The sequence below is a fragment of the Platalea leucorodia genome (assembly GCF_965183815.1).
Source record: "Platalea leucorodia genome assembly, chromosome: 5".
Taxonomy (NCBI): Eukaryota; Metazoa; Chordata; class Aves; order Pelecaniformes; family Threskiornithidae; genus Platalea; species Platalea leucorodia.
Genome location: NC_138827.1, coordinates 16,571,248 through 16,597,997, shown reverse-complemented (window position 1 = coordinate 16,597,997; position 26,750 = coordinate 16,571,248). Strand labels below are relative to the sequence as shown.

General features: G+C 48.2%; 1 protein-coding gene across 1 annotated transcript in view; it reads left to right on the top strand.

Moving 5' to 3' along the window:
• Positions 1 to 2,559: 2,559 nt before the first annotated feature.
• The window catches only part of CACNA1H (calcium voltage-gated channel subunit alpha1 H), a 256,762-nt gene continuing 232,571 nt past the window's right edge, over positions 2,560 to 26,750 (top strand). The window contains exons 1-2 of the mRNA XM_082314504.1: positions 2,560 to 2,683; positions 2,961 to 3,247. Coding sequence (XP_082170630.1) covers positions 2,976 to 3,247 — 272 coding nt within the window. The 5' untranslated portion in view covers positions 2,560 to 2,683; positions 2,961 to 2,975. The remainder of the gene's footprint in view (positions 2,684 to 2,960; positions 3,248 to 26,750) is intronic.

Here is a 26,750-nt window from a genome sequence, read left to right as displayed (position 1 = left end):
ATGCGGACTGGAATACACCCCGGTGCGTGCCAGCGGGGGACAATTTATTAGGGCCAGCTAAGAGCATTACACATCCCATTATGTCAGCTGTGATTTTGCAAGCCAAGTGCCCATTCAGGGTATACTGTATATTCTCAGATTGGTATTGATCTTAACATTTCTGGTGGTTTATTAATGACAGAAATGCTGTTGCCAGATCCTTCTGACTCGTTTAAACCCGAAGAAGTGTAACTGCTGTCAGTGGAGTCAGCTGGAGACAAATCTGGAGTAAATGGAGCAGAATCTGGCCTACTCCTTCCAACCACTATATGTGGGTTAAGCGGGAAACACGGGAGGAAGCAAATACTTTTGCCAACAAAATGTTGTCTCTTTTCAGTAATGACTACCTTTGGAATTAATCCTGATCCTTGGCAGAATGAGCCAAAAATCCCCCGGGGGGGGGGGGGGGGTTAGGATTGGGCCTGTTCTTTGCCAGGCTTCTTCAAAACCCCCGTTTTACAATAAAAGTCCTTCTCAGCTGCCATCGTTGCATGGAGTTTATTAATAAGGCTTTTGGCTTTAAATACTCTCCATCAGGCAACAGGTTAAGACCTTGAAAATGTCAGGCTCCCCATGCTGTGTCTGGCTATGGAAAGGATGTCTGCAGCTCACGATGAGCTTCCACCCAGCCTCTGCCTGGGGAAGGACAGGAGCCGGTGCTCGTGGACAGCTGGTGGGGGAAGAGCTTTGAAGATGGATTTGTTAGTCATGGGAGCAGCATCCTGCTCTCCTGACACTGAGCTGGAGGGGAGGCACAGAGGAAAGTTTATTCCCTGGGCAGCTTCTGCCTTTGGGAGAGGGTCAAAAGGCGTCGCTTGCTCTCGAGGCTTGGTCTCTCCTTCTGCCCATTCCCATTTTAGTAAACCTCCTTTTCTTCCTCTAAAGGTCATTTTCCTGAGCAAGATAATTCATGAGTGGAAGACGGTTTGCTCAAGGAGAACTCCACCAACTCACATACAAATCTTCTCTTCCCACAGTAATTTATGATTTGCCCTAATTAGCTCGTATAAACGTGTGGAAACTCCAAGTGCAATCTCTTCTTTGCACAGTTCACGTTCACTTTGCAGGCTGCTTGTCAGAGGCATTGTTTGTTCAATAATAAAATTGCCACATACTGTTAATCACAACCTGCAAACATCTAATAAAACAACTATTGAAAGTGTGTATGTAAAACCATCTCTTCACTAGCCCCATTAGGCTGGGCGCTTTCTGCTTTGAAAGCTGCATGACCTCCCTTTTCAATCAATTCCCAGTTATTAACCATGAAAAATAGCATTGGGAACTGCATTTGCAAATTGAATGCGGTGGTATATAATGAACTCACTCTTTAAAACATTCCAGTTGAGGGGAATGTATATAGCTAACATTTTTTAATCTCTCTTTTCCCCCCCACCTCCACCTGCACTACATTCACATATAATTCGCAGAATTTGAAATAACTCAAAAGAATAAAACTTCCTAAGCAGACTTTAAGGGGACGGTGCCTGTAACGACTTTCTATTATCTGTTTATTCTGATCCCTCCAAGCTAAGCCCTTGAGAAGATTAGCTACTCAGCTAAAAATCACTGCAGTTTAAAAGCCGATCTTTATTTATTAAAATGCTCCGACCTCTAACTTGGGCTTATACATTTACTTATTAAAACTAATGAATTAATGCCCTGGGGGCAAGCGGGGTTTCCAGGGGGCTGTGGCAGCCTCGCAGCCCCCCCGTGGGAGCGGCACCGAGCGCCTTCCCACGCACCAGCCCGGCGGGTGGGGGGGGGCAGCCGGCCCCTCCCGCCCCCTCACCCCCCGGCTGGAGCCCGGGGGGGGCTGCATCTCCCCCTTTGGGGGTGCACGGCCGCGGGGAGCCCGGCGGAGGTGGAGCCGCGCAGCCCCCGCGGCGGGGAGCGAGGGGACAAACCCCGTCTCCCCTCCACCGGCTTCGCAAAGTCCTTTCCGCCTGCCCTGAGGGGGGGTCCACCTCCTTCCCCCCCGCCCAACGTCCTCTACTCGTGAGGGTGACTCCCCGAGAGGGCCTGGGCGACCTGCCCTTCGCCACCCATCGCCCGGAGCCTGAACAAAGGCAGGGGGAGGACAGCGTGGCCGGGGGTGGGGGCCGTGCGGGCGGCCCCCCCGCCCCCGACCCCCGGGGCTGCCCTGGCTCCTCCCGGCTGCCCGCCCCCGCCCTGCCCCGCCGGGCTCCCAGCCCCCTCCGCCTCCGCCTCTCTCCTCCCCTCTCCTCTCCCTCCTCCCCCGGTAAATCCGAAGTTTCCTGTTAAGCACGGGCGAAGCGTTACAAAGCGGTTGCGGAGCTGCCTGCTTGCTCCTTGGGATTACCGTCGGGAGAGGCTCCGCTCGGCTCGGCACGGCTCGGGAAGGGCCCCCGCCCCCGCCGCCACCTCTCCTCCTCCTCCTCCTCCTCCTCCTACTCCTCCCCAGCCCTCCTCCATCCTCCATCCCCGCGGGCGGGCGGGCGGACGCCGCACGCCGAGCCCCAGCCCCCCCACCCGGCTGGATTTACGGGGTGGCGGCGGTGGCGGCGGTGTGTGTGTGTGTGGGGGAGAGACCCGCCGCCTCCCGGCGCCCCGATTGCTGCCTGGTCCCATGTGAACTGGAAGGCACGGCTATGCTCCTGGGGACACCGCGCTCCGCCAAACTAAGGTAGGACAGCCCCCACCCACCCCCCCCCGCCCCCCATCAATTTTCCATCCCCGAAAATAAATAAACGAAAAAGCCGGTGGGTGGGGGCGTCCCGGGGAGGGGGAAGAGGGGGAGACCCAGCTTCCCCGGGGGCGGGAGCGGCTGCGCCCGGGAGGCGGCTCGACCCCCGTCGCCCGTCTTTGTTGTGGCTGGAGCGCCGGGGCCAGGTGGGAGCCGCGCCGGGGTGCGCCCGCCGCCGGGGGTCCGCCGCCCCTGACCCCCTGCCCTTGCCCCGCAGGTCCTGGCCGCTACCATGACTGATGGCGAGAGCCGAGAGCCGCTGCCGCGCCCGGCCGGCGGCGAGGTGCGGGTGCCCATCGCCGCGCCGCCCCGCCGCCCCGCCGAGCAGCCGCCGGAGGATGCCGGCTCCGGCCCCGGCAGCTCCCCGGGCCGCGACCCGCCGCCCGACCTGGCCTCCGAGGAGGAGGAGCAGGTGCCTTACCCGGCGCTGGCACCCACCGCCTTCTTCTGCCTCAAGCAAACCACCCGCCCGCGCAGCTGGTGCCTCAGGCTGGTCTGTAACCCATATCCTTTCCCCGAGGGACACCGCACCCCCCGGCCAACTGGGACACCCCTCCCCGGGACCCCTCCCCGTGCCCGGAGCACCCCGTCGGGGCTCTGCGTCCCGGGGGCTCACGGCTCCCTCCGGCGCACGGGAATGCCACGAAGCCCCCGGGGTCCCCAGAGTCCCTCCTCCCTGTGTGCTGCCCCGATCCCCACCTCGGGGAGGGGGATGTGGGGCTTTGCAGGAGAGGGACAGGCGGGGAGCGCGTCCTCCCCGTGCTCATCCCGCTGGCCTCAGTCGCGGGGACACACACACCGAGGTCCCCTCGGCTCCACCAGCATCATCTGACGGTCCGGTGCGGGAGTGAGAGGGACGGGGTGACAGGACAAGGTGCCCGGCCTTGGCATCATGGGGCGGTGGAGGATGCTGAGCCGCAGCCCCCCCCGGACCCACAGAGGGGAGAAACCCCTCAACTTCACTCCTTCCTGCCCCACCGAGGGATAAGCGAAGTTTCAAGACAACCTCGTATTCATTTTAGACACGGTGGGGAATTTCAGATAGGTGCTGACCCTCCTGCTGTTTATATAAGAGAGCTTGGAGTGCATGTGCGTTTCTTGTCGCAGAAAAATGGAGCGGGTTGGAGTTGGTTCGGGGAAGGCACATGCCTCGCTTGCCTCTGGTCCTGAAAACTCTCCTTTGCTTTTGTTCTTTTGCAACTTGCAGGCAGGGAAGGAAGAGGACAGTCAAGCCTCTAAATCTGCCCCCCTCCCCTATGTCCTTTACCCCATTTATTAATGTTAAATGAAAAAGAGCACTGTGTTCCTCTCAGTTCTGACATCCAGAAAATTGAATTTTACCCAAAATGCTTGTGTGCAAGCAGAGAGTTGTCAGTCTTTCTTGATAATATTCAGAAAGTGAGCTTTTAGCTTTGCTCTGCACGTCAGCTCAAAAGCATTGACGTTGTGCAGGTAATTAATGCTTTTACCTTATCCCTGATACCTGCCTGCAGTTTGCTGCTTATATCCTGCTGCTGCTATTAAAAGCATTACTTATTAATATGGTTATTATTGATCTTGCTTCAGTTAACCAAAGAAACCGGTGTGCATCTGAGATCACTGTTTTCCTCAGCAACACCACCAAGTTGAGTGTTGTCGTTAGGAGGAATTTCACAATCCTCCCCAGAATGCTGCCTTGGTCTGTTATTAGGATAAATACTTGGAGGGAAAACCCACAGTTTTTATGGCCTTGGGTCTCCTCTTGTTTGAACTAGGTTTACGTGAACTATCGACTTTTGCAGAGGTATTTCTGCCTCACACCGTTGCGAGGGGGAAACCGAGCTCCTATACGCGTGTGGATGGAAGGGAGAAGTAAACAAGTAGTTGATCTTCACAGCGATGCTTTAGCTGTGTAAATATTAAATGTAGGTGATGGTTCAATCACAAAAAAGTGATACACCTGGTCCTGGAGGAGCTTGGGGAGGGCACTGCGTTCCTGTTACAGCTGAGAGTGACTCAAGACGATCTCTTCCCTTCAAGCAGGTTATCGCGTTTCAAAACTTTGGGGGCAGGCGGGAGGGAGAAGCCTTCTCCTTCGGCTTTGGTGGGGTCTCACTCTCCCACGCGGCACTCGGGGGTTGGCATCCCTGAAGCCAGTACTGCTGTCAAATTAACCCGCAGCTGGAGGAAAACAAAGCAGCGTTGGCACCGAGCAAGGGAGGTTTGTGTAGAAGAGGGTTCAGGTGTGCTGGTGCCGCTGTGCTTTTATTTTGCCTTTCGGCATCTCTCCTAAGAATTCACAGAAGAGCAAGTTCTTTTATAAAACTTATCTGTCTGACATAATACTAGATGGAAATTGTGATGGTTGGTTAATAGTGAAGCAGAAATTTAATAAGACTACATAACCCTTGTGTTGTAGCATTATTGCTGTCAGAGCCAGTATGTTTTGGTTGTAGCAGAACAAAGCTCACGACGTAGCGCAGCAAGAGGGATGAGCTCCTTGCTGGGATTTTTTCCCCTTCTCCCAGTCGCCAGCAGTCCCACACATCGCAGTGAGAATAATCCTTCGGTGTCGACTCTTAAGTTTCTTGGCGAGAGCGCTCACGTTGCTGGTCGTTGTGATTTCTGAAGCTGCTTAACGAAGCTGTGTTGAGCAACCTCAAAGCGAGGAGATGTGCGTCTTTCTCAGGAGCTGGTGCTGTGCCCGGGCGGTGCTGGGGGTGTGTTGGACCGCGGGCAGCCGGAGGTCAGGCAGCTTGGGGATGAGTGCCACTGCTGCGCGGCTGGGACACTTGGAAAGCAGCAAGATGGGGAGACTGCTTGAGGAGGAGCGCGGGTGGATCAGTGTGATAAGGGCTGAGATTCCCTGAGTGCCTGTCCCAGGAGAAGAGTAACTTGAAAGAGAAGATGGTAATAAAAAGGCATTTTCTGGCTGGTTTTGTAGTTGTGGTGACTCTTCCTGCCCACCCAGAAGCATAGATCCTTAAACCATGATAGTAAGTTTTACGTTTGCGTTAAAATCTCCCTCTGTTACAGAAGGAAGGGACGTGACTGTGAAATCTCCTAAAATCTGAGTCTATAGAGCTTCACTGAGGTGCTTGCTCACCTGTGAAGCACTAACCCCTTCTGAAAAGCAGCTTCTCGCCCTCAATGGTGCTTTGCTGGGGGAGTTGTCCTTTGCTCTCTTTGGGGTTTATTTGGGGGGGAGGAGGAGGAGAAAGTCTTGCTCCGTGCTCCCTGGTGCCCGTGTACCTCCTCTCCCCATGCTCACCAAGTGTTTCCCAGTGCGGGAGTGCATCTCCCTGTCTCTCCCCTGTGGTGTTTCAGCTCCAGAACTTGTGCACGCTTCCCCCTGAGGCCAAGCAGAAAGACTTTACCCCTGTGTCCTCTGGCTGCGAACAGAGTTGTCTGTCTGTCCAACATGCCTTGAAAAGCAAAGGTGTCCCATCCTGCACATATGGGGTCCGGTTCCCGGCAGGTCCCTGTTGGCTCTTGGGGGTGGTCCCATGGGATGCTCCTGGCAGAGGTGGGGAGCTGCATCCCGCTGAACCACAGGGTTTGCACCGCAGACCTGGGTGCATCAGCATCCAAAAACCCAAATGCCAGTGCCGTTCAGGGAGTGCCGTCGAGTGCATCTTGCGTCGGGCTCCCAGCAAACCCCTGTCAACCCAGATCGCTTGAACTGTGAAAGCCGCCCAGCCACTCCAAATATTTGTCGGTAGCAGAGATAGCCCAGACCTGTGGCCTGGAGCAGGTGGAAATCCTCTGCGGCTGGGCCAAAAGCATGGTTTGCCTCTGTGGCTTAAGCAGAAGGGGTTACTGCCAGGCTTAGAAATAGCTAAAAAAAGCTGTTGCCTGGTTCTCGGGGGGACAGGTGGGGCGGGGATCAGCTTACGGGGCCGGGAGCCTGCCTAGCTGGAGGCACGCGTCCGCCCGAAGGGCTGCGCATCGGAGGGAAAACAGGGGAGTGGGTAGATGTAGGAGATGCACGTTTGTGTTTTTAATAGCTGTGCTGCATTTGGGAATGTTAAGAACAACCTGGAAAAAATCCTGCCCCACCCCCCCCATTGGCATGGTTTTGTATTAATAAAACCAACAAACTTCTGAATCCTCAAACAACAGAAAGCAAAAGATCTACAAAGAGCTGATTTTCAGGTGTGGAAGCAATAATCAGAGTTGTGTCCATTGAACTTTAATCAAAGGAGCAGAAAGCGTTCGGACTGGCTGTGGGTCTGATTTTCATGGTTGACTTTTGTCCAGCTGTTTGCTGTGTAGTGTCATTCTTCAGCTTTCCTAAGTGATGGCTCCAGCACAGAAGTCTCCTTCCGAGCTTCAGGGTTATCTCCAAACCCAAATTCAACCAGAAAGCCACTTGTATGTGACAGTTTAGAGCATATAAACAGCCTGAATATAGTTCTTGTGATACAGGCAATGGTTGAAGTTGAATTTTTGCTGTCAGGTTGTATTGTGTTTTCCCTCTGATATTACTGATTTACTTTTAATTTGCCTTTTTTTAAAAAGATATATAATTGGAAGCAAACTTACTTATTTCTTCAGTCCTGGATCTCCTACATGGGTTTATTTATAGAGGTCTGTGGGTGGGACTTTGTGTACTCAGTGTGCACGTTGGGTGGTATAGAGCAGGATTTTGGCTTTTGCGATCCTACAGGGTCCTTTCCTGGCTCTTCCCAAGCGCCGCTGTTAACTGACGGCTCTATAGAAACACAGAGCTATGCCTGTATCCAGACGGGTGTTTTCTTTAATTATATTATTTTGCTGTTGCTAACATTTTGATCAACGAAGTGTTGAGTCACTTTTTGTTAATCCCTAGATGTCCTTGCACCCCTGGGGGGGAATTTGGATGCAGCTCCTGGCCCTTGTTGGTTAATGCACGTGTAACACAGCGATGGGCTGGCGATGGCAGTTGGCAGCCGGCGCCGTCCACGTGCCTGAGGTGGAGCAGTTGGGAGGAATGCTGACTTTCTGTCCGTTGCCAGTACGTTGCATTGCTGCAAGGGGTTTTACTGTACGACTGGCTGGAGAAACGGGCTGTAACCCGCGATGTAACGCGCAGCAGCGATTAAACCTGCTTTCCATCACGGTGCTGAGTGTCGGCTTTGCAGCATGGCTTTGATGGCTCAAGCAACTTTGCTGGTTATTTAGTGATTCATAAAAACATGCAGTGATTCATTATAGGTTGAATTCTGTGTGCCTTAGTCAGAAAAAACCCTCTCCTGATTTATTTTCTCAAGTGGCTACAGAGCTTGTCAGTGCCAGCTGATTTCTGTGGGACTTGGCTCTGTTCTCCTGTTTGGGTAGAGTTTCTGCTTGCATCAAATCTGGGTTTTATTTTTTATTTTTTTTTTCTGAAGTGCCTTTTCTTGCAGCACTTGCTAGTTGCACTTACAAACACTTTGGGGCAGACCTAATGTCCACAATAACATCCTGCATGTTATTTCCAAGCATTCCTCAGTATAGGTGTCTATATGCTTGGATGGTGAAAAAAAAAATGTATATTTCATGCAAAATGGTGTATCTGTTCTGTTTGTAACGCTTTGGTCTTCACTCAGTCTTCCCATTCTTCATACTGGGCTAAGCTGTTTGCTCAGCAGCGTTATAAATTGTTCTCTGACACGAGGCTTGCAGTTCTCTTCATTCCTTATTGCACAATTGATGTGTTTTGTCTCCCGCGTCTGTGTGAGCATTGCAATCTGATTTGGGGGGTTATACTGAAGCAGACAGAGGTGTGGGTATAAGTGACTGGGTCTGGGCTCCCATGAGTTTGACAAACTTCATTTGATTGCTCTATAATAAGCATGTATCAGATTTGAGGAGCTTTATCAGAAAGCCTTTGCTTTTAATCTGTTCTTATTCAGGCTGTATCCTGACAAGTGCAATGGGAGGGTTTGACCGAATCATAATTTGTCATCTCTGAATATAAATATTGCAGTTAAAATATTTAGCGTACTGTGGAAAAACCCGTTAGCGAATAAATGTATTTCTGGCCTCATCCTGGGAGCTGCTGAGCATCCAGGACGCCCACTGAATCTGGTGAGAGGCGCAGGTGCTGCGCACCCAGCAGCATCTCTCGCTGAATGACAAGCAATTAGGAAACATAAGGAAGAAAAGTCTTGCAAATTGTAACTTGTCTAAAAATATGTTGTCCACATGTGTTTTAGCTCCTTTCGTTTCAGCGTTCTGTGTTGGCTCAATATATCTAATCAACAGTTTAGCCCTGAGTTTCTTCTTTAATGCCAACAGAAACTACCTTAGTTGGCTTGTCGCGGTCCCTGCATCCCTGGCACTGCCAAAAACCATCATCTCTGACCCCTGTATTGCACCCTGAATCCCTTAAGTGCTGCTCATAGCTTGTACCCCTGTGAAATGCCTTTTATTCCTGTCTTCTAGCCAAACTCGGGAGTATGGATCAGTGTTGGAAATCCCTGTCCTATGGCAAAGCTGCTGGAGTCTCTGATATTTAGGAAAAATGTCAGTGTAAGCGGCAGCGTGGGCGGGGGGGGCTGGTTGCTCAGAGCAAGGTGTTAAGCTCTCTGCAAACTCAAGCAGGCATTAGTTGGTGCTTGGCTCCTGTTTTCAAAATGACTTTTGCAACAAAAAAAAGGTTAGAAAGCTAATTACAAAAATACTTCAAAGCAGATGAGGTTTTGCCGTAGCTCTTTGCAGCAAGGACTGATAGTGTATGGTAATACCTGTATGTGTTCAGAAGTGTGAGTGAAGGGAAACAAACAAAAAAAAAAAAAGATACAATGCTGGTGCCCAAGAATGGAAATGTGAAATTGTCTGATGAAAAGAAGTTGACTCATAACAAAAAAAAAAGTCCATCTGAGCAAAGTGTACAAAGTAAATCAGAAGTATAAGTAATGAAAATAAAATTAGATCTTTGACTTTAATGAAATATAATACTCAGTAAATAGAATCATATTTAGCCCCTCCTCGCCCCCAGGTCTGATCTTTCCCTTACGCCGGTGAGACCGACTGTGTAGGCTGGCCATGGTTGGAGCCCCTGACACCCCGTTCATCGCTGTCCCTGTTGCATTTGTGTTTGAATTCCAAGCTGAGTGTGCAGCTCGTCAGAGTTTTAGGGATTTATCTCAGTATTGTCCTAAGTCAGGATTGCAGTGGGTATCTCTGAACAGGTTTAATTAGCAAATGCACTTAGAAAAATTTTGCCCACCTGGTTCTTCCTCACCCTTTAACCTAGTTAGTGCTTTCATTGCTACAAAAGCCAATGGATTCAAAAGTTAACTCTCTGCTTCCACATATCCAAATTTACTATACGTATAGTTTCACTGAAGATAGTAATTAAATTATTTTAGGATGTCTTTGTGTGTGCTTTTCCTTTTCTACTAATTTTTTTTTAAGTTGTTCTGTACTGGATATTCTGCTCCAGTGAGAAACTGAAAGATGCTAACTTGTTGCATCAGATTTTGCTAAAGATTACTTGTAATCTCTGTGAAATATCTACAATTTACTTGTTATTTTCAGTCTGTAATTTATAACCCTTCAGACCAATTAATTTGCTACTTTTCAAGCCATTTACAAGATGCATCCCAGACTCCACTTTGTAAAGTTTTTCCAGTTGCCTTCAGTTTTCTCATCTCTCAAATCTGGTGGGAACCAATAAATGCAGTTTCAATTTGGAGTTTGGTTGCAAGTTTGGTTTATGTATTGAGTCCATATGTATTTTTTTCCAGCGCGTCTAGATGGCGAATCCCTTAGAAACGGAAAACAACGTATCACACGAGTTGAACTGTGCTGACTAATGGGAGCAGATCAGAGCCTATAGCTAATCTCTTCTTTATGTTACAGTTGGATTTTATGCAGTGTAGCCCCAAGCTGGAGATAGATATTTTCTGAATATCTGAATAGCTTACAGCTGTCTCTAAGATGCTTTACTGTATTTTAGTGAGGTTTTTAAAACAGAAAAGTAGTTTTAGATTGATTCTAATTGAGTTTAAGTGTACCCTTGTTTACCTTTTCCTTGGCTTTTGTTACTCGGCATTTTGGGGCTTAGGCTGGCTCCCATGGGGCTGGTCGGCAGCATCCACCCAGGCTTAACTTGGAAGCAAAACCTCAGCTTTATCTGCCATGCTCTGTCTAAATGACATGTTTGGAGTAACTCCATTAGAGCAACCGGGATCACATTAGTTTACAGTGAATGAACTCTTTATTTTTTTCTATGTATGTTTGTGTGTTGTTGTTTCTTGTTTGTTTTTATTTTTTTAAATTGCTTCTGTGGACAAGAAGCATTGAGCTGCCTACTTACAGAGCTCTGATTAGTTTTCCGCTGGATTATGCACGTAGCTTGTGGTCTGCCATTTCCTTATGCTTACATATTCCTTATGTAAATCAGGAGGAGTCCCAGGGGTAGAGCCTTGGCTCTGTGGACCGCATACCCAGAGACACACAGGTGTGTTTTACTTTTATCACACATCACACTGTGAATTCAACCTTGTTGGGCATCCGACCTGTGCAGCAGCAACCTTTGCGACCAGCGTTAAAACTCATGCAAGAAATATGTTACCTCTATTTACACAGATGTTTTAAGAGAACTTGAGTTCATATTTTGCCCTTAAGAATTAAGATAGCATCTGGCGTTTGTGTCCAATCCGTTAATCCAGCCGCCGAAGCAGCCTTGTAATTTTAAGTAAGATACACTTTTAACTGAATGTTTAGCTGCCTGGGATAGGAGGAGAGTTATTACATGATCTCCCCTAATAGTTAATTCTAAGATAACTTGGACCAACTTAAAATCATCAGGGTATGCACTGTATTTCTGAACCAGCAATTAGGAGTCGTCAGCCTCTAATCAGAATTAGGGCCTCTAATCAGAATTAGAGGCTGATGAGCTCTGTACAGGGCTTCCAGGGCTGTTCCCAGCCTCCTGCCGCAGGGAAATATCAGAGCGGTCACTCTGGAGCTGGCCAGCCAGGCTGGGGGCGGAGAAGGGGAGCTTTGACAAGATGCAGCTGTAAAAGACAATTTTCCTCTTTCTTTCCCTTAATAAAAATCTGTTCTGAGCACTGTACCAGGCAGACTAGTTTGGCAATGGATTAAATGCGCAGCTTCGAGATCTAATTTTGCCCGTTTCAATTGACAGATGGAAATTGTGTACTTTCACAATGCTACTAGTATCTTGCAGTTTTTCTCAGAAGCGGTGCCTCTGAAAGCCATCCGGAGAAATGAGATGACTTTGTATGTGTGTACAGCTATTTGTGATCATGGTCCCTTCAGAGGGTGAATTCAAGCTGCATGACTGCTTCTGGCCCCTTTCCTCCATCCTTGTGGTGCAAAGTAAGGAGAGGATTTGCCTGAATATCTAATATTCTGGTAGATCTCACTGCAGAAAGTAAACCACAAGTTACGGTACCCGGTGTTTGGGACATCTGTCATGTTCCAGAAGGCTGGAGAGTCACATTAGCTGAGGTGTTGGATGAATGTTACAAACAGGGATGTTTTGGGGGTAGCATCCCTCAGGACCCTTGCAAAGCTTGGCGTACCCAAACTCTTCGATCCCCATCGCCCTCCTCTCCACCCATGCATTTGTTTTGATTTTCCTTTTGTTTGATTAAACCCTCTGAGATTTGCAATGGGTACGCAGGTATTTGCATAGAGATCCGTTCCTGTCTCGAAGGAGCTGCAGTCCAGGCTGCTTCTTGACGTGGTTAAGGAGAGAAAACATGAACTGACGCCTCCTTCATTGGGGATGACAGAGAGAGGAAAGGATGAAGAGCTCACTGGGAGACAAAACAAACCATAGTTTTTGGTACCACAAATAGAAGTTCTTTGGGCTTAGGTTTTGGGCACAGCTGATGGGAAAGCAGAGGAACGCAGAAATGCAATAGTTGTGTGTACATACTTAATACATGTATGTTTTTATATATATTTGTGTGTGCCCATGCTGTTGTTTCTAGCAGAATGGACTTCACTTTGTTTGCAAAGGAATGAAAACCTTTCTCGTGGAGGTTGATAGCAAGCAAGTTTATTCCTTGGTTGGGTTTGTCTGTAAGGATGCTGTTGGACTTGCAGGTGCTGATTGAAGTCCTGGGGTGAAATAATGAATCCATGAGATCTTTCTTTGCCATTGCCTTTGGGTTTCCACCTGTGGAGGAGTGTAGGGAAGCATCAGTTTGGGTTTGGAAAAGAAACAGAGACCCTATTCTTCAGCCACATGTTCCAGGTCAGGTAACTTCAATGCCAGCAAAGCTGATGGGTCCAGGAGCAGTATTTAGCCCTAAACACATTGTATATCCCCAAACTTTTATTACCAGGCCCTCTTGTGTGTTTGTGCAGAGCCTGTAATGGTATAATGTACACCGTAATTTTGTTCTTAAATCTGAGCTACTTTGGCATGGTGGGGACTAGGCGGCTTGTAGCAATGGGAACGTTACGACTTATTGAATTTCATAGCCTGGAGGATTGAACTGTACAGCGCAACTGTTCAGGAAGTGAAAAAAATAAAATGTCACCTATTTCTTCTGAATCTTCTTTTTCTAGGCCGATAATTTGACATACTTGGGCTTCTGGGCATGGGCAGCCGGGTCGGAGAGATGCCAGTGGTGGGAAGCAAACCCTAGGAAGGTTGCTGTCCTGTTAAATAGGTTCCCAAGGAAAGAGATTTGGATCCATTCCCAAGGGCGCTGGTAAATGCCCCATCTGTAAATATGCTGGGATTTCCTTCACCTCGCTTCCTGCTAAAGATTTTAATTTCATCTCTATCAACACTGGTAATGGAAAAGCAGAAGTCAGAAGGGCATTCTGCTTCAGATGTGGTTGTGGTGTTTTCCGTTTATTGGTGATCCTGAATATTGTTTCTGCAATTTCAAACATACACCAGTGCTGTAAACACTTTTATTACAGTCACAACCGCTGGCGCGGGGCTCCCAGCTGCTCCAGCACAAACCTCAACCTTGCAGGGGTTTACAAGGCAACAGTAAAAATTCACTTGACGCTGACTCATGTGTCTTTTACATGGAGAGGCTCGTGAAGGGCTTGATTGACCACTACGGTCTCTTAAATCTCTTATCAAGGCACAAAGCGAGTGCAGGGTAAGTTCTTGCACGTCATTTCGCAGCTGGCTCCTGAGGGCACGGCTCTGCTGGCAAAAGTTGGTTTAGTTTCTGCGTGTTGTTGTCCTTTGCTTTTCTGATGAGGATCAGTAAAATGTTCACTTTTGAGTGCCTGTTTTTAGTGTCCATGTGATCTGGAACCTACCTGCTCTGGACAGAAAAAATGCTACATTTCATATAGGCTTTGAAGAAATTTTTTCATTTTCACCATTAAGTAGGAACCTGTTCTTGAACTGATAATTTGGTATTTAAAAGGGGAGCTCTGGACCTGCTGAAGTTGGGGGTAACTGTTGTTGAGGCCAGGGTGAGGGATAAAGATGGATTTCACAGTTGGGGTCTTGGCCAGGTGCTTTTCTCCCATGTCATAGGCTAACCCCATTTTTCTGACCCTGTCTCGGTGTTTGTCACATGTACGTGTCCTGCTCCGATGGCTCCATCTCCAACCTACAGCTTGATGCCCCCTTAAGATGAACTGAAATCTTACCCCATTGCTAGAGCAGGGTGTGCCATGACTGGAAAAAAAATCAGTACTCAGCCATAGCAAAATGGAGGGTTTTCTTCAGGCCATATCTATGCTATTTTCACATTTATTTTTTTTTTTTTTTAAAAACATGTGTCTTGTTGAAATTTCTCAGGCCCTGCTGAGTCATGGCTGGTTTCTTTGTAGCTCTGTTGAGTTTTTGACAAGTACCTACCAGGCTTTCCCATGTGTGTTCACCAAGGGATGGAGCTTGCAGAGCTGCTTCTCGTGTGTATGGGCAATCAGTTATGGAGCCCATTTGCATTATTAGCATTTGCATCAGGGCAGCATTGAGGCTGAGCCCAGAGCCACTGCAAGTGCTGCAGAGCTCAAAGTAAGAGGCAATCTGGGGCTGAGATTGCTTTGAAGAGGGTGAGCTGGCTTCTTGCAGAAAGTGAGAAGGGAACTATGCCAAGGAGCAACGAGATGACTTGCAAGGGGTCATGCAGACAACGAGCAGTGGAGGTGGGGGACTTGGGCACCTGCAATTCCTCCTGTGAAGCATCTTCAAAATAGCTCCTATCTGCATGAGCAGAGCAGAACGTCATCTAAGAAACGGGTACCGGAGATTAGTCCTAATTTATAAAGCCATGCAATGTGTGTGGTGGGTGTTCTCCAGATGCTCCAGAAGAACCTCTGTCGGCTTGAGGCGGGACAGGCAGAGCTTATGGATGAGGGGAAGGGAATAACTTCAGATAAATGGTGTAAAGCTTTGGATGCTACATGGACATCAGCAGTCCCATCTTGCTGTGAGCTTATCTGGTACTTTACTGTTGCTGCTTATCTGAGACTGGTTTTTGCACGTGGGCTCCGTGGGCACAGAGTGTTCACCACGGAAAGGTGGCTGTTCCCTATTGCGCTTGTGCGTTCACATGGTCCCATTGCAGCCCAGTAGGACTGTTCATTTCGGTAAGGGCTGTGGAGTTTGCCCTTAAGCAAGACAGGAGGGATCAGTTAGGCAAAATCAATCCACTGCCTGCTCCGTATCGCTTTGTCCTGATAAGCTGTCAGTTTAGCTCTAAATGCCGTGTTTGAAAGCCCATCTCTGCTCTCCAGGATGGGTCAATGTCAGCAGCAGTATTGGTTGAAGGATGTATTTAAGCCACCAGCTCATCACAAGAAAGGGAAGCTACATCTGAGGCATCATTTCTTGGCAGCCTGTGATCTTTCATAGGTTGGAGAGAAATTCGGTAGGATAAAATATCCACGGCTACCTCTGAGTCAGCCCTGCAGTTTAATGTCAGTCCTAATACTGGGTTGTAGCAGTGAGGAGCTGGAGGTGGAGATGCAGTTGGGTGGGATGAAGCTGTTTGCTCGCCAGCCAGGTGCGGTCTGACGTGCGTCCCAATGCTCCAGCAGCGCGAGGAAAGGGGGGAGGGTCATGAAGGGGATCCCCGAGTCCTTCTGCAACCTCCCCTCAGGGAAGAGCCAAGGGCAAACAAGGCACAAGTCATCCCCTCGAGGCAGTGGTGCTGCTGGAGTCACAAGTGAGTAATGTCAGGGGGTCATTTAAGGACCAAGTTCAAGCTGGCCTTAACCCTGCATTTCCTGGCTTTGCCTGATGGAAGCCAGACCCGTTGCCTTGTTTGAACACTGGCTTTGCGGCAGGGGTGATGGATTGCAGTGTGAGCTTTACCACCCTTCATCTCTGCTTCCTCTGCTCTTTTGGCCCATTGTGTTCAGTTCAGTCAGAGTTTATTATAAATAACTTCAGATAGCAAGCTGAAATATCCTGGGCTTGCGGTTTTTTTTCCCCTTGGCAGTTGCAGAGCATGAATCGGCTTCAAGGCAATGGAGGTATTTTAACGTAGCATTTACAGCCCATATCTATACAAAATGTGACTTGTGTTTATAGAAGTGTGCCTTTAACAGTCTCTTATCAAAACATATGGGACTCTACAGTTGGATGCTGGGGTTCCTCTGAAGCATTCCCTAGACAATACAGTTCCACGTTAGATTGTCTTATGATGTCTGTAGACTTAACCGAGTCCGTTGTTCCACACACACAGTTGCGCGTCTTCCTTGTCTGGCCTGTGGCGCTCACTTTGCCTCCTCCGAGCTCCTTCTGAGAGCCCTTTGAAACTCCCTTATCTCCGAGTCCTCCCTTCACCCGTGTGTGTCCTTGGCAGGCAAGGCAATGTCATGATGCAGAAGAGCACATCGTGCAAAACAGGATAAGGTATCAGCAAAATGGAGCGACGGGCTGGCAGAGTGGTATGTTTGGTAGCAGGCAGTGGTGAACAAGTCCTGAGAAGTGAGGCTTGAATTTTTCCCTGCTGCGGATCTCGTGGAGGTCTCATTCCAGAGCAATCGCTCCTGTTTGCATGACGCGTCCTAGCCAGAGGCTGGGGTCATGCTGGGCTCCCCATCGTCAAACCATGGAAACGGGGAGACCTGTCATCCCCTAAAGATGTTAGTGCATCAAGGAATGCATTTGGCCCCAGCAGCATGTCCTGATCCAATCTCACGTTGGATGCTGTCCAGGTTTTCTGCAACTTCAAATGGCTCTTGGTGCAATCCATTACCAAACAACCATTATAGCAAGGGAACCAGACGTCCACTGGATGCTCTCTGCCTTACAACGCCTGGACCAGCATCCTTAAAAAGGCACACAGGACTGTTGTGTTTAATAGGGCTGCCAAGAAGAACAAGATCTATATGGCTCTGTGCTGTTGTTGCACCCCGTGGTGTTGCTTTCTCTGGTATGCTGCGATGCGCTGCCCTTTTTGGAGGGCTGGGGAGCTGAGAGCCTTCCAAAAGCTTCAGTTTCTCATTCAGAGCCCGTCCCAGCTTCCATCCCGAGCTGCTTTAGTCTGTAAATTGCAAAGAAAGTTTGAGCAAAAATTGGCCTTCCCGTGGAAGTTCTTGTCCTCTTCAGCCCATAAATTTTAATGGGAATTGGGCACACTGAATCTCTAGGCAGCTGTGCAGCTCTCAGCCTCTTCTGAAATGAATCACACTTACTGTGGCCTGAAGAAAGCTCCTCATTTATCCGGGTATCTGGGATGGCCCTTAATGCTTGGGTTTATATCCTGTGCCTATGTGATAAAAATACGATTGATCCATCTATTTCAAGATGTTGTTTGCAGAGGGCTGTGGGGAGTTCAGGAGGATAATGCTGTGTCTGAGCAGTATTGACTAAATTAACTAATAAAGTCATCTGGCTGTGGGCAGGGTCTGGTTTGCCTTTCTGGTGGGTGTAAGTGCTTTGGCTTATCCAAGGTGACAAGCTGATGGCCCGGGTCACGCTGCAGCTCCCAGGACAGACCCAGCAGCTCCTGCCAGCTTTTGGAAGGGCTGATAACAGGTGACTCTCCTGAGCTGCCACTTTTGGACCCAAATCCCTTGGGTCTGATGGGACTACACAGCCCCTTGGGTGCCCCAGTTTCCTAGAAGTGCTTCTTGGGCATCAGGGAGACAGTGGCTTGCTCACAGCACTTAAAAAAGAGAGATGTAGGGCTCATGTGTTTGCTTGGTGTCCGAGCATCTCGCACCTTGATCTTGTATCTCCTGCCAGTGCTGAGCCTGGATAACCTCTCCCACCAGCCTGTCCTGATGTTTCTAGTTCTGCTGCTGCTTGGCCTCTTTTGGCTGGAGAAACACCCTGGTTGTTGTGTGTTTTTTCCATGGGTGCCTGGTGAACCCCTGCTTCTTGGGTCCTTTCCTGCTGGGAGCATGGCTTTGCACTGATGTCTCTTGGCTGCACAGTGACAGCTTCTCGGGACCCATCTGTCCACTAGATGTCAAGCCTCTGCTGCAGAAGGGGTGCTCCAGCTCACAGGGAAGGTTGCAACCACAGATGACGTGTAGGGCGCAAAATGGGATTTGAAGTCTGACATGGGCGGACATCCACCGATTACCTCACTGCCCATCTGGGGAAAGTGGGGGATTTCGGCTGGCTTTCCCTGTGGACATATTTCAAATTAAAGCAGGGTGGGAAAGGAATGCATTTTTTTTCCTTTTTTTTTCCTGGAAGTGTATGAATTATTTCAAGTGAAATATTTCGAGGGTTCAGTTGTCCTCCAGCTGAAGGCTTCAGACATGCTGCCAAAGGGATTTCCAGATTTAGAAGTAAACTTATGGGCACCTGATTCTGATCTCATGATCTTACTTTTACACCAGTTTTTATGGGAAGCACCTGCTTTAACATGAATAGCTACTGATCATCATGAGCGTAATTTGAAGCAGAACCTCCCCCTTGAGATACTGCTGGACATCGGTGGGGTTGGAGTACAGTCAGGACCTCTGTTCTTGTACAGATTGGATGTCTCCGGTGCCATTGCTTGGTACAATGATATTAACAACTTATAGCAGGAATCTGGTGGTACTTTTGTAAAGTCAGGAAGTTTCATTCTGTTTTATTTATTTTATCGACCTTTGGATCAAGAGATGCCACTGGTTGCTGAATACAGGGAAGGGTATCACTTTACTTTCCCTTGTTTTTATATTCTTTTTCTCTGTGTATTTGCACTGCCAAGGACGGGAGGTGGATAAACCTTTGGGCTGACCCAGTTGCATTCCTTTGGTGGACCCAATCATGAAGATATGGACATAGTTTAGGGTGTTAAATCTGTTCCCCTGCGTGTGTCTGTCTCCTAAAAGCTTGGCTGGGCTCCCACGCTTGGGTGCCCCAAAGGAAGAAAATTTTAAGTAGTCCAAAGTCTGCTGTGATCCCACCAGGCCAGGAGCTGAAAGCATCCATCCAGTCCTTAGCACATGCTGGTCAACTTGCATCTCAAAATTCCCATGAAGTTGGGGTCTCCTTTTGTCTTAATTAAGAAAAAATATATATATACTTGTATTTTCCTTAGTTCAAGCATGAAGAGAAGATTCCTGTTTGGGATTATTTTTAGTCTCTGAAATTATTCATGAGGCTGCTTTCCCTGATTTATGACATTACCCAGCACATCGCCATGTAAATGACTTTTAAATGGAATGTTTCAGCAGTTTTATAAGAATTCCTCATGTGAGGGAAAATAAACAGTTTGTCATTTACCAGACTGTATTTGATTATTAGATTTGTTACTATAAACATCAGGCTATGCTTCCTTCAGCTGAGGCTGCCAGAGACATATGACTTCAGAGAGACATACCATTAAATAAAAACTAACCTGACGTGAGAAATCAGCATGGGCTTGATCAAGCTTGTTCCCCGCTGGCCAGATAGATGCTTTTTGGCCAAAACCAAATATCTGATGTTGAGATTAACGTGACTCTGGTTTTTCAGATCTCATTCAAAGAGCAGACAGGCTATGAAAAGTGAAGCACATGGGTTTGGCATCCTGGGGTCCTGGTGGAGCACCAGGCTATGCCGTAAGGCTGTGGTGCTCCATCAGTGTGCTCGTTACTGGCCTTGTCTGGTATTTGAGGAAGTCAATGCAAAGTGGTGAGTGAGAAAGTAAATGTACAGTGGTACGGTGAAACCTTGCAGTTCTGGTGAGGGGACTGGATGGGCAGAGCATCACTGATGTGCACCAATGCCTTTTATATGCAGGCACCAGAATGGAAGGACTGTCACGTGAGTGGAAGTATAGCCATAGAAATTCATCAATCCATTGCTAAAAGGGTGTAAAATACCTATCAGGCCCTTGGGGATCAGGTCTAGAGAGTAAAACCTTAACCCAATAACTGCATGACAGCTTAGGAGCTTCTTAGAGGACTCATCCTTTTCCCTTGAACTGAAATGCATCCTGCGTGGAAAGGAGTTTTACATAGACCAGTGATTTGGAGGAACATCTTGTCTGTAAGGACCATGAATAGCATTTTGGAAGTGGCTGGACTTTGGTGTTGGGCTGGCTGCGGTTCCAGGGCACGGTGCACTGAATGGCAAGTTGTGAAGTGCAGCATCAGGTGCCTTCAGACCCCGGTGCCTGCAGTTACTGATCTCATGTGCTGACAGAGATTCTGCACTGGCTCTGCAGATACCATCCCCATGCACACATGGCACTGGAATGTCTCTGCTACACTTGGAAGGAAATTACTCCTGCACTGCGATGCATACAACCAGTGACATGTGTCCCATCACAAGGCTCCAGGCAGCTCTTCGAACCCCTGAATGTCCCTGCTGCAAGGCACCCTCTCACCAGGGAGCAGGGAAGCGTGGGGGGCATGAGAGTTACAGGCAGAAATGAGCAGAGAGGAAAATCAACCATGAAATTGGTAATTTTAGGAGCTCTACGAGGGAAGAAAATGCTTGTTGTTAGACACCATGTAATTGCACCGCAGTGCCCTGGATTACAGGTGGCAGACGGTGTTGATTTGCTGAGGAATGGTCCTTACGCCTTCTGACTCCAGTGTGCAAGGACCTGGGAAGAGCAGAGCTGATGAGAAGAGTGAGGTGTCACCATGGTGTGGACCAAGGCTGCACGTTTGGGTCCCAGGGTGGGCAGGGCTTATGCTCACGAAGGCAGTAAGTCCCCTGGTTGTCTTGCTGTGTGTTATACAGAGGAGGAGGAGATGCACCCTCATCCCGCAGCGCGATGCCCACGTTCACCATGGCTGGGTGAGCAATTCTTACTGAGCCTCCACTTCTCTCCTGCCCGTCGATGCAGGACTCGCTTAAGGTGGATGATTTTGGGTGCTCCCCTGGGCTGGCTTGGGATAATTCAAGGACCTGATGAGATTTTTATGATCACAGCCTCCTTGTTTTGCAGAAGTTAAGTTTTCATTCAACCCCTCTCTTCCCCCAAAGTCTTCCACAGTGTGAACCAAAGATAAAGCATAGCAATACGGATTAAAAAAAACTTTTTCTTGTAGTGGGACAAACTGCCTTTCTTCATTGCAAGGGATGGCTCATGGGCCTCGATGCTCCCCCTTCTGAGGCACTACAGCTGTAATGGCATTTTCACAGGGTGTGTTTCTAGGTGTCTCTGTGATGGTGATGAGATGAATATCCACAGTGCTGATGCTGTTGCTGCCAGGCACATGAACAGGGTGAGATGTGAGGGATGTATAAAAGGGTAAATGGTCTGAAAAGTCACGGTGGCAGACAACTGGATGAGATTAGGGGGGGCCTGGAGGCATGTGTCGCTTTCCCCACTGCAGCAGGTTTGGCTGTGATTCCCCAGATCCCAAACTCATCCTCCGTCCCCATTCCTCAGCAGTGCTCGGGTTGGCAAAGGCAAGAGCCAGGGAGGGTGCAGGCAGGAGCTTGTGCTTCATCTGTCACGGGAATTAAACCGGAATTAGCAGCAGAGCCGAGCGTTGTGGGATCGGTAATAAATCCTCTCGGGAATATGGTGTTTGTCTGGGCTTCACCGGCTGAGCTGTCATGGGGACGGGCCCCTCGGAGGGGATGATGAGATGCAGGACAGCCTGGCCGCAGAGCGAGAGCTGCATGGGGAGGAGGTGCTGTCCTCCAAAACCACATCTATGGCTGTGCTTTGGCCATCCCCAAGGGACGTGGCTGGGGCACCTGCAGCCAGGGGTCATGGAAAGCAGGAGGAGCAGGGGCTTTGTGCTACCACCGCACCTCAACTGGGACTTCTTTCATCACTTCTGATCACTTCTGTCAGTGCTAGTTCCCCAGCTTAGGCACTGTCTGTCACTGGGGATGGTGCCATCCTCGCTGCTCCGAGGTCCCACATGCATTTCAGTCTCTTGCAGAGTACCTGGTCCCTGGCACCACTCTGCGCCGGGGGATATAAATTGTGATTTTACATGTGTAGGTTGTTTTGCTGATACTTTTTCTTTTTATTCCTCTGTGAAAAGCTAACACTGTGTTGTAAAAACAAATCTCTGGCCTTTTGCTTTCCGAATAGCAAAGGGCCAACGTGTTAATAGGAGGGAGGGATGGGGTGGCGGGCTGCCAGTGGGATGTGCTTCTTCCCTGGGGCTGCACTTGCCAAGATGCCATCAGCCCGGCTCCGGGAAGGCTTTCCTGCAGCCACGCGCTCTCTCTGGGCAGAATTTCGTTGTCTCCAGCCTGATGCAAGTTAGTCACATGCAGCCACCCGGGAGCAGGGGGCTTTATGAGAAAGGAGATGTTTGCTTGGTGTAGGGGGGTCCTGGCAGTGCCCACTCCCATGGATCACCCCTGGGTGCATGCCCTCACCCTGCCCTCCTTGCACACCCTGTCACTGCTCTTCTCACCAAGGGGAACTGTTTAATTATTATTTCTGGATGCAGAAAAGGCCTTTTTCTCCCCTTGTGCTGCAAATGAGTATTTTCATGGACATCTCTTGGTGCATTTCTCGTCTTTTTTTCAGCAAAAGAGAAGTTGAGACATTTTCTTCCCCTTACTTTTGACAAGGAAAAAGGCACATCTCTGTGCCATTATCCTTTTTACAACTTTGGATCTTTAGAGCTGTGCTGAAACCGATTCCAGGTTTGGGAGTGTGTTTCCATGCATGGTTTGGGTTTGGCTCCTGCTGGCATCAGGGCAGCAGGACGTGAGATGTGGCTGTCCCATGAATTTAGAGCCCTTCACATTCATCTGTAGCAACTCATCGCAGGGGGATTATTCTATATTGGTTTAAGATGAGCAACAAAAGCATTATAATCCCAATAATGCCCTCTTTAAGCTTAGCTCATTTCGATGTGCTTGTGGCAGCAGCCCGTGCATGGCTGCAAAGCAAGCAAGCCGCTGCGGCGAGCTCAGGTTCACTCTTCCCGAAGGCTGTTTCCTCGCAGCAGCCGTTTCTGCTGGCGTTTATTCACCTCCCGGGAGGCTGCAACGGGCTGAGGCCTCTTTTTAAGAAAGTGCTGCTGAAACTTGTTTATCCTCATCTCTCCTTAAGATTAACATTTCTGTGTGATGCACTCAGGAGCAGTTGTCCCCTCATACGGGTCTGGTGGAGCTTCACTGTACTGAAGGACCATACCAGGCTTGGTAGGGGCTATGGGGAAAACCCACATATTGACACTAAGAACAAAGAAGCAGGTTGAAAAATGAAACCTATTCAATGCCTAATGACCATCTATTATTTCCCTTTCCCATACTGTTTTAAAAACAACGTATGAAACTTCTAACGCTCAAAGGATCACTTTCTGGTATGCAGCTGTGCCGTACATAATATGCAGTGCACGTTCATGCTCAGAAACCCAATAAAACTGGTAATTAGCCCCTGAAACAAATTAGAACAGAAGATACAATTTTATTTTGCATAGTGCCTTTTCTGCAAACTGTGTCTCAAAACACGTTGGAGAGTTAAGTAATGCAGAGCTTAAATAATAAGCGCACTGGGAGAGCAAGTTAATAGAAAAGGATGTATATTGCTGCAAAGTGGGGAAAATCGAGGTTGGGAAGAGCTGAAGTCACTTCCGTGGGTACCACGTGAAGCTTGGGTCAAGCCTCGGCTCTCCTTGAGTGTTTGCCCCTCTGTGGTTTGTCTCTCGGGGTGTTCAGGAGGGGATGTGTCTGTCTGCGTGGGGCAGGGAGGATAGAGGGCTCCGGGAATGCAGTGCGGGCTGAGCAAGCTGAGCTGCGAGATGGATGAGGTATGTACAGCCAGCTATAAAATTAAGGAGGGCAATTTTGAGCCAATTTGTTCATCTTTCCCTTTCATGGCTGAAGACAGAGTAGCTATTGCACTGTGGCTCTCCCTTCCACTCCCTCTCTGCCTCATTGACTCAGCAGCTCGCTTTAAATCTCAGCTGAAAACATAACTTTTTCTCCTTCCCTATAACTCCTGCACTCCTTCTCCGTGCTATTATTTTTAATGCTAACTTTGTCACTGTATTTAATGCTGGGCACTGCCGTGGGGATGTAGGGTGTGAAATACAGCCGGACTGCAGCATGCTGCAACACCGTGGGCAGGAGAGGCAAGGACTGTTGACCCTTTTCTCCTTATTCTCCATCCTTAGAGATAGGGCTGCTGATAAATCCTCCAGCTTTCACTTAACGCTCTGGGGAAACTTGAAGAGCATGTGAAAAAAGTTTGCAAAGTATCTGCAGGTCTAATGGACCTAATCTTGGACACATTGAAATCAATGACAGTTTTAGCTATAGGGGTTTTGTCTGTGCCTTGCCTTATTAGAACGGAGCTCAGATTTGGGCCAGGCTGTCTTAGCATCACAAGGAGAAAGAGGTAAAATTGGCAGAAACCAGAAAAAAGGAGTTTCTAAATCAGGGGTGAGCACCAGAGCTTAGAGAAATCCCGCACACCTAGAGTCCATCAAGAGTCTTTTTGGTGGGTGTCCCCGCAAGAGCAGCAGAACGCACCATTGGTTTTCCTTGGAGTTATGCAGTTTCAGAAGTGGACATCGGCCAACCCACAGGACCTTCACTAAATCTCCAAGCCTGTGCAGTTCTGTTTATTTTTTTTTAACTTGCTGTTGCATCTACAGTTTCTCAGTCTGTATTTTTTTTAGCACATTGATCTGAATAATTGTTTGCTTTCAGAAAGCCAAGCTGGTTTATTGAATGGAAATGCAGATGCAGGTGTCGTGGTCCAAGGATAGAAGCAAGGCAACGTTGGGGGAAACTCTCTCTTTCTTTAGGCCAAGTGATACATCAGTGGGGAAAAACACATATCCAGCTTTTGGGTTCAGAGTCACGTCTTGAGCAAAACGTGCAACTTATGACACAAAAGCTGATGATTTTTGTCCCAGTGCATGGGAGGAGATGTTAGCTCCTGCATGTAAATTCCCTAGGCAGATCCCAAGAACGCCTCTGCACCTGAGTTATGGCAGGGGTTGCAGTAGAAGGAAGCTACTGCGTGGCTGTTCCCTTTGCTGTGCCAAACTCAGCCACTGAAGTCTGTGGTGACTCCAGTAACTCCAGTATCGGTATTAAAGTAGTAGCTTGAGGAAGAAACAGTATTTTTCAGGAAGGAAGAAGCAGGTTTTATTGTGGGGTTTACGCCTGACTCAGGATGAGACATGACATGCTGCTGTAGGGAGGACGTGGTGGTGACCTTGCAGGAGGCTGGGTTTGTGCCAGTTTTGCAGACTTAAGGCTTTTGAAAGCTGTAAGTGAATGACAAACATTACAGCCAGAAGTTTTAATAGAAGTGAATGTTTTTTAGGTGCTTATTTCAGCCAGCCAGGGCTAATTGGCCTCTGGTTTAGTCGAGGGCCGTTGAGCACCCTGATGTCTGCAGAAGTTGTTGACTTACAGAAGCTCAGGGCTGCTGAAAATTGGGTACAGAGAGGCTTGAGCTAAAAACCTTGGAGTCTCCAACTGGAGAATTTTTGGCTCATAATGTCATTATCCCTGTTGTTGTAGACAGATTGTTTCAAGAGATCCATAACCCTTTTCTGAATGATCTCTGGTTTGGGTTGGCTTCCCTGTGCCAGCCAGATGCTGAGCTGAGGCTGTTGGCATACATTTATGGCTTTACTTAAAGAGAAATGGGAATACTTGGACTTCTTCACATTTAAAGCAATCTTAAAGGTAATAATACAGTTTGGTGAACTGTCCTTCCCTGGAGCAGTCTTTGCACATAGAGAAGGAATCGTCTTCCCTCATCTCCGCACACTTATTTCCCGTCGTTCTGGTGTTCTGGAAAATCTTCCCTGTACAGATCATTAATGAAGTCAGATATGTGAGAGCTCAGGAGGGACGTGGCTTTCCCTATGTTTTTAGGCCATTTATATACCGAGAGAGGCCTGCAGGGCTTTTATATGCTGAAAGATGAAAACATCTCCTGAAGCCACACTGTAGAGATTCAGAGTGATTTTTGGGAACCTGGAGCAGTTTTTGCAGAGCTTTTAACTCTTGCTTTAGTCTGATGGGATTTCTTCATCTCATTATGCAGCAGATAAAATACTGTCCTTGAGGAAAGGAATTACTGTTTTATACAAAGACTTAAAATACCTTGATTTTTCTTTTCTCTAGAAGCCTGCTTATTTAAAGTGAATTTTGGCTGTGGTGATAGGTGCCACAGTGATGGCCTTGAAATGGAAGTCTTTATCTTATAGGAAAAAGCACAGCTTGGGCAGAAATGGTGCAAGGTGTCTTATCAATTTGCCAAAGTGTCTCAAATTCTACCTTTGAGGGAGCATCTGAAGAGGACAGGTCCTCCATGATTTGAAGTCTGTGCAAGTAGAGGTAATTGCAGCATAGGTATCCTAGAAAGCTTAGCTTTTCAAGGCCACGGTAGCATTACAATACCACAATGTCTAAAGACCTACATTAACCCAACAGCAGTATTTAATAGGACATAACAAGTAGCGTTTAAAATCCTCAGTCTAATCCTACCCAGGGTAAGTTGTTTTTAATTCCACTTGTTATGCCAATTAAACACTGGTATTAGAGTAATACTTTAAGTTAAATCTATAGACATTTCTAAAACTATCTTACAATTCTACACCTCAGTTTTTCCTGAAGGACATGTTCTGGTAGGTGTTGTTTATTGTGTGCCTCAACAGCACATGCACATCGGAGCTGAGAGAGATGTGGTGACTTGATTGACAGCAGTATTTCACCTTTCTCTGCTATCTTCTAAAGTGCAAACTCCGTGTCCTTGAGGCCTGA